Source organism: Fonsecaea multimorphosa (genome assembly GCF_000836435.1).
Source record: "Fonsecaea multimorphosa CBS 102226 unplaced genomic scaffold supercont1.10, whole genome shotgun sequence".
NCBI lineage: Eukaryota > Fungi > Ascomycota > Eurotiomycetes > Chaetothyriales > Herpotrichiellaceae > Fonsecaea > Fonsecaea multimorphosa.
In genome coordinates, this window is record NW_015971644.1 from 447,796 (window position 1) to 462,964 (window position 15,169).

The window sequence follows — 15,169 nt, forward strand, 5'->3', positions numbered from 1 at the left end:
CATATGAATACCTAGTATTCAACTTGCACGCAATTGATCAATCAAACACTCTTGTACAAAGCTCCTTCGTATCCCTCTGTCCCCAATCTGTCGGAATATGAAGCTCAAGGTCAAGATAGCACTTGGGTGGTTTGTCCGAGACATCGTGTGCCACATATTCATTCAATCCACAGCACAGGATTTCTCGATCCCTCATTGCTAGTCAAATCAGCACATCCACCCATCTGTTCCTGTCTATCTAGGTCGACTTTTGTTTTCCACACAAAATCCCATTCTCCATGGCGGGATGGCACGTCCTGGTCGAGTTTTCTCACAGATTTTGTATTTTGTCTTGTTGCGTCTTACTTTCCTCCGCGTCAGGAAAAGTCAAAGGGTCCCTTGCTCCCAGCAGCTGCTGCCTTCTGGACGTGGCTGGTGGTCGACACGGCGGGCGTGTGCGCTGCGGTCTTCGAAGCCAGGGCAATCGGGTCAAGGATGGCTTTCAGGATCTGGATCTCGTTCCAGTCGGAGTGCTTGATCTTCGAGAAGATGATGTCGTATTTTTCTGCTGGTGCGGCTGAAGTGTTGGTGGCGCTAGGACTTGACGAGGGAATATTAGGAGCACTTGTTCCCACTGCGGTCGGGATGCCAGTGTCGAGGCGAGGAGATATTTGTGCGATGACGCGCACGATAGCTCCGCATGGAAATTTCGGGAAGGAGGCGGATCCCGTGGCGTCCCAGGTTGCTTGCGGGACAATGGTGCCTGTGAGGTAGGGCGGTCGGTCTGGAAAGAACAAATCCGCGAGTGTGACGGTTCGACTGGCTCCATTGTTCTGAGTGGTGTGTACCACAGCATAGATCACGAGGTCCAACGGCTTGGTAGTGCTGGTCCGAAAGCTCGTCCCGGCAGGGACTGGAGTGGGCGGCCGCAAACAGGAGAAGTTGACGAAGATAAAAATGCGAGCATCCATAATACGGAAGCAGATCGGAGGTGGCTGTGAAGCTAACAACGTTGCGAGTGGTCCAGGAGTAAATGTGGCCGTTGGGGGAGCACGAGCACGCATGAGTCCAACGAATGGCTTCATTGGCGCCTTGTGTGGCACTTTCATATTGGTTTCAATCGGTGACGATGCCGTCTTGAGCGTCTTGGAGGTTTCTGATCCGGCTGAGCTTGGAGTTGGACATGCCGCTCTTGCCGCCAGTGCCTTTTCGGCCTCAAGAAAGTTCTCAATGTCATTGTTATCGTCATTGAAGAGGTCTTCCTGGCTATCCTTGTTGGACGCATGCGGAGCGGCAAAGTGGTATTCCTTGTCGGGCTGTAGAAGTCTCATTGGTGCCCCATGCTGTTCCTCCACCACCAAGGCTGTGACGACGGAAACTGTTCCCTTTCCCTCCCCTGTCATAAGTAGCATCTTCTTTGCTGGTAAAGCCTCCGTGTCCGTAAGAAGCGCCTCCGAAGACGTCCGCTTATGTCCAGATGCAGCGATGTTGAGCTTACTTTGGCGGATTGGCAGGAGACTTTCATCAGTCTCAAGTTGACCAGGATTCGAGTCCTCGACAGCCCGATAAGTCTTTGTTGGGGTTTTTTCGTTTCCATACGGCAGTACTGCAGTTTTTAGCTCGTCTTCAGACCTGGCCTTTGCAACTCGCTTTTTGCGTGCTGATGTCGGTGATGTTGAGGGGGCCTTCCACTTCCTTTCCTTTCGGCTTCGCTTAATGCGCAGGGCTGAGTCGAGGATTGCCTCACGAAAAGGGCTTGCGCATGAAGATGGCACTTCTTCATCATCGATGTCCGATTGAGATGACGGGAGAGTGGCAAGAGCGGCAGTGACAGATGTGGGCGGCGGATTGACGGGTGTCCAGTTGTTTTGCCTGCCATGGTTAGACTTGTTCAGTTCATATGATGTATCTGCTCGCAGTAATCCTACCAGACAGGCAGTTTGGCCTGGACGTCGACTGTCGCCTGGAGTTCACTCAGTTCACTGCTGGACATCCAGCTCAAGTCTGATGGGGGTGAGCTCATTGCAAATGACTTGGCCTGGACAGTACTTCTAAGGTCACAACAGCAATCTTGAGAACCACGAAGTCCTAAGAATGAGAATGTTCAAGGAAAGGAATCACGGAGCATGGAGTGAGAGTTGGAAAAGAGCGACTCAGGTTGTGAGAGAAGCCAACAATTTGGGCACAGGATGGATGAGTTTGGCCGTCCGTCTGTCACAGGAGCACTGCCTGGAAGTGAAAAGCTGTGTCCCCATTGTGCAGGAACCATTTTGAGTCATTTAGCCGAGTTTCATTCACGCTCTCGAACCTCAAAACTAAGTAGTTTGCAATGTGCATGTGGATTGAAAGGCTTGGTGACAGCAGGTGAGGCAGTCGTCACTGCGTAGAGCAGGGCGGCAGTAGAAAGCACCGCTTGGCAGCGACCAGTTCGGCAATTGCATGTCTTTCAGTGGTGATCAGAATCACATGAGCCTAGTGCACAGCTCTTCAATCTCTAGGTACCTACCTACATAGTATCCATGACCGTCTTTGTGTGAAAGGACACACGGTTTTCGTCCAGTATCAGCGACCAAGAACGATGCGAGTCGTGTTCGTGGGCCAAAGAAAGTGACTAACCACATTTGGTTAGCGGATGTTTATGAATTCTGAATGTGGAATGCGCAAGGCACAAAGGCACAGAACCTCACAATTTCAGTCCAGAAGTCGTTCAACTGCGCGCCCACTTGCCCTGCTTAGCAGCTCTATTGACAATGTCGTATGCAATTGAGACCAAGAAGCGCAAGTTTGACCGCATCCTCGAGGCCCTAACCGATGGCGCCGCCTCTACTCCTCCCTCGGCTCCCGCCTCGCCCTCGCGCTCTTCGATCAACGCCTCGACCACCTCAATTTCTCTTTATGCTGCCTCTGACTCCTCCAAGCGACGTCGCATAACCCCCACCTCCAAAACCACCGCACCGTCCACCTCCCCGCCGGTCACGCTGAGCGGCCACTATCTCCCATCAAGCCGAGCTGCCTTTCTTCAACGACTGGAGACATTTCGGCATGTGACCCAATGGCATATCCCATCTACCGATCCCATCAACGCTGCAGCATGGGCGAAAAGAGGCTGGACTTGCGTCGACACAGATACAGTAGCATGTGGTGTTTGCAAGGAGAGGCTGTACATTGACCTGGATGTCGACAAGGAGCTACTCAAGTCCTCGGAGAAGGAGGGCGACGAAGGTGCTGATGAGGAAGCAGATGCGGACGACGAAGACAGCTTCGCTATCTCATCCGAGATTTACGACAACATTGTCAAAAGATACCAGGACATGATTGTCACCGCTCATGCAGAAAGTTGTCTCTGGCGAAAGCGAGGGTGTGACGCATCAATTCAGCGCATCGAAGGTCTCTTGAACACCACCTTGGCCCTTTCCGGACTCAGAACTCGCTACGACAGTCTTGCCAGTCACTTAGATGAAATACCCCAAGTGGAGCCTCTGCCTTTGGCCTCCGCTGCGAATCCTCACGAGTTGGATCGATTCCGACTCGGTGGGCAAGAAAGACCTCACGTCGACACGCTTAGACTGGCAGTCTGTGGCTGGGCCAGGAAATGTGACGATGTCATTGAATGCCGTCACTGCTTCCGCTCACTGGGTCTCTGGTTATATCGCGGCGAATCACCTGCGATTGAGAAATTGGATGCCATAGACAACCACTTGGAATATTGCCCCTGGCGGTCCGCCGAGGCTCAAGACACCGAAATACAAACGGGGCACAGCAGGACCACTACGGGCGAGCAAATTGCGCCGAAGAAAGAACGAGTGCCAGGTTGGGTCCTGGTGTATCAAGCGATTGCAAAGGACAACCGACAGAAAAGTGCATCAGCCGGAACGCTGTCAACTGCAGCCTCCGAGACCTTCTTGAGCGAAAATGCCAGCGAATCCACGACGCCCGAACAGCGTGAGAAGAGAATGAAAGACTTACTACGGAGGATCAAGGAGATTAAGAAACCGTTCAACGTCAAAGCCCTCCTAAAGCGCAAGGACAAACCCAAGGCTTAATCAAATCTACCGTGGGCTATGTAGACGCTATCGTCACCATCACCGTCTTCTACATCCGCGTAGAGAGATAAATGGCGCATCCACCCTGCTGGATCCAGGATAGGATCCGAAGGTTGGGATGTCCGGAAAGGTCGCCGGCTAAGAACCACTGATATCTACTTGTTCTGGCACCGAGCAAGGTATCGAGCCATGGCTTCGGGAACGAGGCCGGATCTCGAGCCCTCCTAGGATGGTGGCCGACCGGAAAATGCTCGGAATATTACGGGAAACCGGCGCCCCAGCGCAGGTGCGGAACTTGCACTTGTCCGCCCCCGAGAGGAATTCTCATAGAACACGTTCGTGTAGCGCGACGAGGCTGAGGATGTTGTGGATGTTGTAGGATAATAGGAAAAAGTTTCTCCTACCTTCCAGGTTGGCTTCTGAGTTGGAGTTTGGAGCTGGCGAAAAGAGTGCCCGCAAGCCGTGGTGCAGGCAGCTCCAGTGAGTAGGCTTAACTATTAGCCTTCCCCAGATTTGCATTGGAAGGCCCGCTAAGCCACGGTTACCAGCCTGGAATGTTGAACAAGTGGGGAGCAAACAACAATGACATCAACATCCCAACGCTGCCGAGTCGAGGCTGATGAGTTCCGCAAGCTCATCACCAAATCCACAAATCCACAGAATCCTTAGGCAATGCTTTGGTCAGCCTCGTTGCACGTGCAATCCAGGCCAGCCTTGATGAACCGATTCCCTTACAGTGGGCCATTGAGAACACGGAATAGTCCGAATCTTCCCGGGGAACGAAGCCCATTTCCGATGAGGAGCGATTGAGTCTTTGTTGGGTGCGCCCGCGCTTGGGCGATCTTGCAGTGAGCAAAAGCAATATCCGAGCTGTTTCAGAGGAGAGGGTCAATTTTACGATACGAGTGGGGAGGGGGAAAGCAATTGAGAGAGAGGGTGAGAGGGTGAGAGGTAGAGCAAGGTGTGTAGCATGTGATGAGGGGAAAGGAACAGCTACAGGCGTCCACAGATAGCACCCCTTACGAGTAAGGTATTGGGGAAGGGGAGAAGCTGGCTGGGCGGTGCAATGGGTGGCACGTCAAGGCACATGTTGAACACCTGCAAACAGGCCCACGAGAGACCAACAAGGGCCCTCGGGAAGGGCTGGCACCGCTGGCTTGCTTTCTGGGCGTGAGCTGGTGGTGCATGATGCTTGTTGGCTCACCAAAACGCCTTCCCCGCATCTGGCGCCTCTTCCATCTGATCGCTACCGGGTCCGGAGTATGGCAAAGCCCATCAGCCCGGCCCATCATCCAATCCTCGTGCCTTGAATAATGCCATCACCACCGTCATTTGTGCTAGGAGCAGCAGTTGAACAGGGAGTGGACAGGGTCAGACACCTGGACATTCCGCTCGACAGACACACACACACTCTCTCTCTCTCACGCACAGACACACGGCCAGGCCAACCGCCACGGCTGCCCTCGAAACTCCAAGCTATTCTCTTCTCGACCGAGTTGGCAACCTCTCTTCCGACCGACTTCTTCCTTCTTTCCTAGCAGGGCCGTCCTTGATCTTCATTCTTAATCCAGCACATACCCGTATTTCCCCCATATTCCTATCTTCTCCTCTCCCCTTGTCGGTGCATCATCCTGTACATACTGTCGGTCACCGACATAAAGAGTTGTCACCTGCTGTCGAGTCCTAGCTGCGGTTGTGTGTCTGACAGCTGCTCCAAAGCCTCCGCACCAAAGTCGTCACTTCCCCGCTCCGTTGTATAGGCCATAGACCGCCTTCTCACCGCACGAGACAAGTCGTCAACTGCCACAGAGTTGCTGGAGTTTGTTCCTGCTTTGTAAGTGGTTCCTTCTCTGTCCGCATCCAGACGGCCCTCTGGTCAGAAAAGGTCCCGGTCACTCGAGCTGTTCCTCGAACACCGCGGGCCTAGTAATGCGTAGATGCAAGTGGGGAAATTGCTAACGGAGCATTGCGCCAGCCTAGATACGACCTCTCCTCACTGTATTGCTGTCTGGACCAGCATCAACTTCACCTCACCTGATACCTCCTCTCTCCCTGTAGTACAATGTCTAGCGGCACTGCCAACCGGATCAAGGATGGCGCTCGATCAGCCGCCACGAAGGTCGAAGAAGCAGCGAGCGAGGCAGTGAACAACCCTGTCCAAGCCAAAAATGACTTCCTCCATCTTCCTGTCGTGCGCGCCGCTCTCCCCTTTGTCAATGGAGGTCTTGCAGGCATGTTTGCAACTGCGTGCATTCAACCCATAGACATGGTCAAAGTGCGCCTACAGCTGGCGGGCGAGGGTGTGAAGACAGGTCCCAAGCCCACGGCTCTGGGGGTCACAAGAGACATCATTGCTCAAGGGAAGGTGCTGGACCTTTACAATGGTCTCTCGGCGGGTCTGTTGAGACAAGCAGTCTATACCACCGCAAGACTAGGGTTCTTCGACACCTTCCAGAACACGCTGCAGGCACGGGCTGAGAAGAACGGCACAAAGGTCACATTCGCGGAGCGAGGCGCGGCCGGCCTTGCAGCCGGTGGTCTGGCTGCCATGGTTGGCAACCCTGCTGATTTGGCACTCATTCGAATGCAATCTGATGGGCTGAAACCCAAAGAAGCCCGCGCAAACTATAGATCAGTATTTGACGCCTTAACTCGCATTGCCAAAGCCGAAGGCGTCACGGCTCTCTGGGCCGGAGCCTATCCCACTGTCATCCGCGCCATGGCTCTCAACTTTGGTCAACTCACATTCTTCGCCGAATCCAAGACTCAGCTCAAGCATTACTTCCCCGACATCTCAGAGTCCACGAACCGCTTCGGCGCATCCGCGATTGCTGGGTTTTTCGCCTCCTTCTTCAGCTTGCCGTTTGATTTTGTCAAGACGCGGTTGCAGAAACAACAGAAAGGCCCTGATGGCAAGCTCCCGTACGCTGGCTTCTTCGACTGTGCCAGGAAAGTTGTTCGTGATGAAGGTTGGCTCAGATTTTACCGTGGATTCGGCACCTACTATGTCAGAATCGCACCACATGCGTGAGTAACAAACTTCCCCAGAAAGATTCGCAGGCTGACGTGGAACAGAATGATCACCCTGATCGTTGCCGACTACCTGAAATTGATCACGGCCTGATCCATTCGTTCCAGGGCGGGAATTGGAAAGAGTCCTCGCGGTCGAAGCCATGTTGGATAAGAATAGCACCGGTGGCAGGATTGGAGGAACAAACAGAATGAATGAAAGAAGACATCCACCGTCGCAAGAGGAGAGACAGCAGTCCACGGCACACTGTTCCAGGCTGAAAGGTCCGAATATCGCTCAATCTCAAGGGTCAGGTCAAAGACGTGATTTATGGCAGGTCGAAAATCTGTGGCATATACCCTTGGAACTACGGCGCTCTCGCAGTTGTCATATACAGCACAAATCTAGCATCCTTCCGGCGTTGATAGGTAGCTAATTAGGAAGAGTTGTTCATAGATGTTGCTAAATGTCGAAGCAAAAAAATTGTCTCTAGACTTGCTCCCTCGGCATTTTTAAATTGCCGGTCAGCAGGCAACTCTGGCGACAGCAACATCCCTGAGCGGATCGTCTGCTTCACCGAAAACTGCAAACTGCGGAGTTTCCAAGCCAGATTCCCCGTCAACAAATTGCAAAAAGAAAATTGGCTACACGGTGTTCTGAGAGGTTTAACGACTATGACTGCCAGCTATCAGCATGAGCGCCTCGTTACTCTTACAATTAGTCCTCACTGGCACCCAAACTCACTACGAAAGCCCCGGGTTGATCGATGAGAAGAGATTGGAACACCTGTTGATCGCTGGCAAACAAATTCTCTACAAGTCGCATCAAGAGAGCGACGTCCGGTCGGCGCTGGGGTTCAACCCTCGAATATGGGAGAGCTTGACAGCGGTGCTGAAACATGCCCTTCCGGCGCTCGAACAACAATCCTTTACCTACAAACACCCTCCGCATCTAGGCTTTGGCGGTAGCAGCTCCGAACTCATTGCTGCCCACTACCTTAATCTCGTCAAGGACATTGAACGGCTCAACGATCTCTGTACCATCGCGCGCAACCTCCTCGCCACCACCAAAAAGGCGCAGAACCTCGCAGCGGAGAAAGGGTTCGATCAACAGATCCTCAAACTCATCGATGTCTGTGTTAAGGTCACAGCTCGGGGGTTCGACGGCGAGGCAAACCCTCGGAACGAGGAGAGATGGCAAAAGGTGGTGAATCTGTACAAGAGGCTGTTGATCACTTGTCTGCAGTTCTTGCATAACTTTATCATGCACAATGAGCAGCGAAAATTGGTTCTGTGGCTGGATCTGTTCGGACAGTCCCAAGGGAATGATGTTGACGACGAAGGCAGTCAGCCAGACCAGCAGACTGTTGAAGATGAAGGCAAGGACCACGCTGCGAAGGAGGACAGGATCAGGTCGACCGTCGAGAAACTGCCGCGAAGAGTGGGTCGGCTTCCGATGGATGGAGATGACCCCGGGTACAACATCGACGATGTCCATGCTCTGTTTGACCTCATGAGCACCAACAAGGAGCCGGACGAAAATACTCAAAAGGCGGCAAAAGTGCTCATGGACAAGATCCGTTCAGACATGGAAACTTTGTCGGGTATGAACTCGAATCAACTGGACGATAGCCCGGATGTGCTGTTGAAAGTGGGAGCTGAACTTCGTGCTTGGCTGCAGACAAAGGAGGATGTTACGACCACCGAGACCCATTCTTCACAGGTCAAGCAGGTTGCCGAGAAGATCATGGCTTTAACTCAAGTCAATGGCTACAAACCTGGTGGCAAAATAAAGGATTCTCAATGGAGCGATCTACCCGAGCCGGGTTCGTATGGCGACCTGAACGAATCCGCCCAGGATTTGACAGAAGAAGACTTGAGCATGCCCCGAACCGCTCAGTCTGCAGCGGCGACGTTAAAGGAAGCAAAGGACGAACTCATGGCTCGACTGCATCCACGGCCGACTCCTATGGTGGATTATGACGGGCCGGAATATGATGACGATGTTGACCCAGAAGAATATGAACTTGAAGACGACGAAGACGACCTCATCAGCGTCGGGGATAGTATGGAAGACGACGACTACCGCGGATCAGGGGATCAGGAACGCGGTCTCCTCACCGACGTTCCCCTGGTCCTTGGACCGACCGAGATTGAAGCATTACCCATGATCATTCAAGCAGGCATTGTGGACAATTTCGGCTCCAAGAACGGCACTACCGCTCATCAGCAGGGTCTGAAAAACATGCAAGCGGTTCGCTGTCACATATTACTCGCTCAAGAAGCAGGACGTAACGTTCTGCGGGAGCTGCTGATATTTATCGCCGCGTGGGATTTGCCAGATGATGAGTTTTATTTCAAAATGATGGTGCAGATCATGGAATCCATCCTGAAAAACGGGCTAATGTCCCATGCCTACGCGGACTTTGGCCAACCCAAGGACATCATCTCCCCAGCGCAAGCTGTTGTTATCAAGATTCTGACGCATATCTTCCGCGCGAAATATAGTCCTCCTTCGGCAGCGCAACAGCAGCAGAATGCGGCAGGTGAACAACCACCTACAGCACAGCAGCAGAAACCTCGCCTGAATCCGTCGCCGCTCAGCCGTGTGGACGTTCTCACCGTCCGTTATATTTTTATCGTCTTCCGAGGCAACATCATCCCTGAAACCTGTGCCCTCATCTACCTCCAGGGTCAAATTCGTGCCGGCCTCGCACTCGCCGAGGATTTCCCACTTAACTTGTGGGACATGGAACGTGTGTATGAGGGCGTGTATCAGTTTCTGGAATTCTTTGCCGTCCTCACAGAGAACAACGACTGGAAGAAGTTGCTGGTGCAATGGGAGATTGTGTATGATTTGGTGACGCTGATAAAGGAGCTGGATCAAAGTATTGCAAAGGTTGGGTTGACGCAGACCATGCCTCCTCCAACGGCAAGTGCGAATGGGAGTGTGAAGGTGACGACGAATGGAAGTGAACCACAGAGCACGGCCGGTATCGAACCTCCGGAGCAAGCATCAACACTTCCTGCCCACGTTGCCGTTGAAAGACCGTATGATACTACTGTCCCAGCGGGAGAATCGGCGCAGGAGAATGGCACCTCAACAATCACCGAGTCGCTCCCACAACTGCCAAATGACCTCCCCTCACCGTCACCCCCTGCACAGGCTCCACCCGCAGCAGCAACCGTGACCGAGGAACCAGCAGATTTCGAATGGCGGAACCTCAAGAAACTGATTGTGCTGGTGTTGTCGAGCTTGGTCTGGAAGTCGCCGACAGTGCAAAACCAGATCCGGGAGTATGGCGGAGTTGAGACGATCCTGAGTTGTACAACCTATGATGGTACGTAAATCCACCACCTGTTCCTCTGCTGTGCACATAAGCGTCTTTTTCTGTGGAGTTGTGGTTGTCTTGCCCTACAAACCTCCTCACTCCACACTTCCCTTTCCATGTCTCATTTTCACTGACGGGTTTTTGTGGACATGTAGCATGCAACCCGTACATCAAAGAACACGCCCTAATGTGTCTCAAATTCCTCTTGGAGAACAACCCGGAAAACCAAGCCCTCGTCTCTTCCCTCGAGGCCAGGGAAATTGTCCCCCCGCCTGGTGCTGGTGAAAAGGACGCAGAGATTTTGAGAGAGACGACCGAGAGGTTAGGGTTGGAGGTGCGCTTGGGAGAGGATGGGAGGGCGAGGTTGGTCAGGAGAGAGGGTGGGCAGGGTAACCACCTGGGAGGGGCGAGCTCTAGAAGGGCGATGATGCCGGCGGCGGACAGGAATCTGAATGGAAGGAGTGGGAGTGGGAGGATCGAGGAAGTTGGGGATGATGACGAGTATGATGAGATGGAGGCGTTGGGGTTAGGCGTGAATGGAGACGAGGCTGAAGAAGGCAAGGGGAAGGATAAAGGGAAGGGCAAAGAGAGGGCGGTGGATCTGGATGGCGATGAAGACGATGATCAAGAGATTGAATTCATGTGATGAACGATTCACACTACGAGGTACTTGCGCCGTCGTAGAGGCGGAGGGTCAGATCGGATGAGATGAAATTAGATTAGGAGTATCTGCTGATTAGAGTAGGACGAAGACTAGATGTACAATTTGACAGTGTGGTGGCATGGTCGTATTTGATTCTTGTCGAAGCCAGACGGAGACTGCGCTGGTTCTTGCACGCTCAATCGAGTACGCTTCGCCCAGAACTCCGTTGAGAGATCCCCCAATACTGGACGATGATTATCTCCCTCTCAGATGTGAATCTGACGTTCACTTCCGTGCACGCCCCCATCGACAGCTCCAACGGGTACAAGCGTTAATGCATACATAACTGTATTGTATCAGTTAATGTACTGTAGGTTGCAATAAGTGTGTGTGTATCTGCTTTGTATGAAGATTATTTCAGTTCATAGGGAGAAGAGAGATATCCATCATATAACTAGGCATGAAGAGAGCCTATTTTGCTACATACAAGCAATGGAGTGATTTTGGTTCCTTGTGCAAACGACATCACAGGCCGAAATATGACCGCGGGCAGCCACAGTCCGAACCGATCAGTTCTCGGAAAGAGATAGAGACAACCACCTTCCCCTAGTCAGCCAGTTACCCAGCCGGATAGACGGCCACTGTGGCAAGTCCTGTAGCCCATTTCTTTCGCCCCCTTGGTGCATGCCCTCGAGAGCGAAGGAGGGGGACGGGACGGAGAAAGGAGAAATTCCCCCGTTCTACCGTCGTGGTCCTCTAATGAGCCACCCGCAGATGGGGCATTTGGACCCAGGGATGCCTCTTCCTGGGCAGCCGTGCGTATTGCAGGCAATTTCGGATTCGTCTTTGAAATTGTCGGGGGAGAGAGGAGGAGAATTGGTGGTGGTGGTGGTCATTGTTTCTTGTGGGTGATTGATCGTCTTCTGGAAGGGGATTTTGTATATTCGACGCGAAGCAAGCAAGTGACAGAGAGACCTAGACGATGCCTCTCGCGTAGGGTTGTGTCGAGGCACAAGGGTGAGCCTTTGAATTAGGGTGGGTGGGTTCGGTCTGTTGTGGTTATGTATATTCCGTCCAATTTGAGATAGTGGACAGATGATGTATGGAATGAGCACCTGGAATAGCGCGGATAGATGAAGTGTAGAATGAGCAGCTGGGATAGCGCAGATCGATGAAAGAAAGGATATGGGAAGAAAAGAAGAACAGGTAGCGGACCAGACCATTTATACCCTGCGGAGAGAATGGAGCGTTTGTACAGACAGTTCTGCTCTGTCTTGCTCTGCTTTGCGTTTGAAGCAAGTGTTTCTGTGACCTAGATCAGTGAGGCTCCCTTGAGTAATGCGTCTTTGTCACAGCTTCTCATGGTCTAGAATGATTCACCGACCTTTGGTAACCTCGAGTGTTGGGAAGTTAGGGGAGTCGCGGTTCGGCAAGGATGTGAAGTCTCAACAGGGTTAGGTAGCTAGGCGAAATAGAAGGGAGATTGTCTCCGGGGAAGCTGGCAGCCATGCTGAGGTTAGATCACTTCTAACGCTGAGGTAATGAGTCGATTCATTGCTCTGGACTGTGTGCCGTTGATAACGAGGTGTTCAGGGTGTGAAGACAGACAGCAGCGACGTTGGCGACAAACAAACGGCATCGAAAAAGCCGGTGGAGTACCAGGTGGCCCAACGACCAGTCCTGATGGTTAGTGATGAATGTGATCGATCGAGAGATGCTATCAATGCTGGGGTGACTTGAGATAAAGGTTAAGTCGTGCAAAGAAAACGCGAAGTGTATCAATAGTTAATATTGAATGTCCGTCCACTTGGGTGCGGAAGGGCCGTCGGAGCTGCAAGTGGTCCTGGTTTGGTCCCGCAGTCAGCCTAGAGTCTGGTTGTGTATACATTTTGCTCAGATGTTAGACCGCAGAGAGTTGAGGTTCGAATTGCCTATACTTGGTACAAACAGCGTGATGATTGGACCATGAAGGATCTCAGGCCTAGCAGTTCGATATCTGGTGAGCATACTGCAGATGTGGAGATCCTGGGACTTATGAATATAATCTAGACACCTGATGACAACTGCTTCGTGAACTCCGTTGAAAGGCACGAAGGTATACAAGGGGGAATCCAGGAGGATGACTCGAGGCGCAGTGGGTGGAGGTGGTGTGCTCCGGTGGCTCTCTCCCCACCGATTCAGCCTCGTATGATGCAATTAGCGTTGGATGGTGCCGTTAGTGCCGTGTGGCCGCCAGCAAATGACCAATAATACTGGACATAAGCATGGCACTGCCCCGGTTAGCCCCGGCTAGCCGCATTAGCTTAAACCCTAAAGTTGTCGGCCACATTCTCATCATCCTCACCCCGCGCTGTCCCTGAGTCAAAAAGCCGCTCCCTCCCTCCCAGCCTTGTCGCCTGAACTTCTCGCTCTTCTTTTACCTTGCCAACGGTCTTTTGTTTCCCATGCTTGATTTCCCCAGTCGCCGTCCTAGCTGATCTCGTCCCGCAACTTAGCAGTCCTCTTCTCCCTTACTGTCTTTGTGAATAAGGCATTCTCCTACCCAGATTTCTCCAATCCAGCCTCAATGTCACCTTCCTCCGACGGTCGCCTCTCAATATCACAGAAATTATCCGACCGTATGGCGGAGGCATACGACCTCAAGAAGTGGGGGAAGATGGCTGTTTACGGGTGGGCGTGTGAAATTTTAGACCTCATGTTCAGAATTCCCACCGCTTATGGTGTGTCACTCTGGGTTTCAGAAGCATATCACAATCTTCGAATAACCATAGCTCGAAAACTGGCCGGGATAGCATCACTAACCGTTCCTTTAGTCGATGAAAACGCCTTCGACTACAAAGTATGCACCACAACGAGCTCGACTTCGAGTTTGCTAGAGGAGCCTGAACAATTTTTCTCCGACGATTGGGAGAGAGATCCGCTGATCTTCAAGTGTGTCCTGTCAAATGATGTTGGGGGTAATATTCTCCATCGCCCTTGTGGTAAGTTTGTACCCCGGTGTCCATGGACATTAGGTACTAAGGATGTTCTGTCAGATGATGTCGAGGGTAATAGTGTCCATGGCCATTGTGGTCAGTTGGTACCCCAGTTACCATGGACATTAGGTACCAAGGATGTTCTCTCACACAGTGCCTGGCATTCAAACGTCGATTACCCCATACTTCGCAGAGGTTATCGAAAAGGAAGAGAGAAAAGAGTATTCCCCCTGAAGACCCCGCAATTGCACTACATGGTGCGCCATCGAGCACGCAGTCGCACCGCGGAACCATGGCGCCTCATCATCCCTTTTACATGAACTCTCACCAACCCCAAGGTCATACACACACCGAGACCTGGGAACCGCCTTATAGTTTCTACCTCCAAGGAGCGACGTGTCAGCCCTTGGAGAGCACGTTACCACTACCACAATATCAGGCCCAGCAACAACATCATCTACAACGGGCCCTTGCGGCCCAAAGCCCGACCACGCAATCCACACAATCAACACCTGCTCTATCCTTCGACTCGTCACCCAACCAATATTCCGACATGGAAGGCTTAGGGTTGGACTACGACATTTTGAACAATCTCAGCTACCTAGATGACTTTGACTACGACAGCAACCTGGTTAGCTTTGAGAACGACAGCTACCGCGACTCCGTCTTGTTCCCATCCGAAGAAAGTTTCATCCTACCACCTTTCACGGATGCCAATCTATTCCCAGCACTTGATTCCCAGTCGCCGCCAGACGGTCCTGTCCTTTTACCAACACACAAACACCGCTGCCAGTTCGGAGACTGCACCGAGTCATTCGCACGCCCCTGTGAATTAAAGCGGCATGAATACAAGCACACAAAACCATTCATATGCCCGCAATGCGGCCGCCCTTTCGCCGAGAAGCGACGCTGCATTCAGCACGTCCAGGCAGTGCATGGCCTGGCGACTGACGAGGAGAAGGTTAAGTGTCATTTGTGCAAGTACAGCCACGTCCGGCCGGACGCGGTGAAGAGGCATCTGAAGCTGAAGCACGGAGTTGGAGAGAAGTCGGAAGGCTCGCCTTCTACCGTGGGATCAGGGGAGCAATCTGACGGAGAGTCACGACCGGGGAAGAGGAGGAAAGTGAGCGAGGTCTGAACGAGGTATGGCATTGGTTATTGCAGGGTTTTCTGCGTCTCGTCTTGCTT

At 52.5% G+C, this 15,169-nt stretch overlaps 5 protein-coding genes across 5 annotated transcripts; 4 read left to right on the top strand and 1 right to left on the bottom strand.

Moving 5' to 3' along the window:
* Nucleotides 1-356: 356 nt before the first annotated feature.
* Nucleotides 357-2,002, bottom strand: Z520_05738 (uncharacterized protein; the record flags this gene model as incomplete). The annotated part of the gene is made up of 2 exons (XM_016776241.1): nucleotides 357-1,851; nucleotides 1,908-2,002. 2 exons carry the CDS (start codon nucleotides 2,000-2,002, stop codon nucleotides 357-359), a joined length of 1,590 nt encoding a protein of 529 aa, XP_016632560.1.
* Nucleotides 2,003-2,729: 727 nt separating this feature from the next.
* Nucleotides 2,730-4,022, top strand: Z520_05739 (uncharacterized protein; the record flags this gene model as incomplete). The annotated part of the gene is made up of 1 exon (XM_016776242.1): nucleotides 2,730-4,022. One exon carries the CDS (start codon nucleotides 2,730-2,732, stop codon nucleotides 4,020-4,022), a length of 1,293 nt encoding a protein of 430 aa, XP_016632561.1.
* Nucleotides 4,023-6,084: 2,062 nt separating this feature from the next.
* On the top strand, nucleotides 6,085-7,146 carry Z520_05740 (uncharacterized protein; the record flags this gene model as incomplete). Its single annotated transcript, XM_016776243.1, has 2 exons — nucleotides 6,085-7,049; nucleotides 7,098-7,146. 2 exons carry the CDS (start codon nucleotides 6,085-6,087, stop codon nucleotides 7,144-7,146), a joined length of 1,014 nt encoding a protein of 337 aa, XP_016632562.1.
* A 579-nt stretch (nucleotides 7,147-7,725) lies between these two features.
* Z520_05741 (uncharacterized protein) lies at nucleotides 7,726-11,009 on the top strand (the record flags this gene model as incomplete). The annotated part of the gene is made up of 2 exons (XM_016776244.1): nucleotides 7,726-10,372; nucleotides 10,519-11,009. The coding sequence occupies 2 exons, from the start codon at nucleotides 7,726-7,728 to the stop codon at nucleotides 11,007-11,009; spliced, it is 3,138 nt and encodes a 1,045-aa protein (XP_016632563.1).
* A 2,563-nt stretch (nucleotides 11,010-13,572) lies between these two features.
* Z520_05742 (uncharacterized protein) lies at nucleotides 13,573-15,119 on the top strand (the record flags this gene model as incomplete). Its single annotated transcript, XM_016776245.1, has 3 exons — nucleotides 13,573-13,987; nucleotides 14,042-14,085; nucleotides 14,136-15,119. 3 exons carry the CDS (start codon nucleotides 13,573-13,575, stop codon nucleotides 15,117-15,119), a joined length of 1,443 nt encoding a protein of 480 aa, XP_016632564.1.
* Nucleotides 15,120-15,169: the final 50 nt, after the last annotated feature.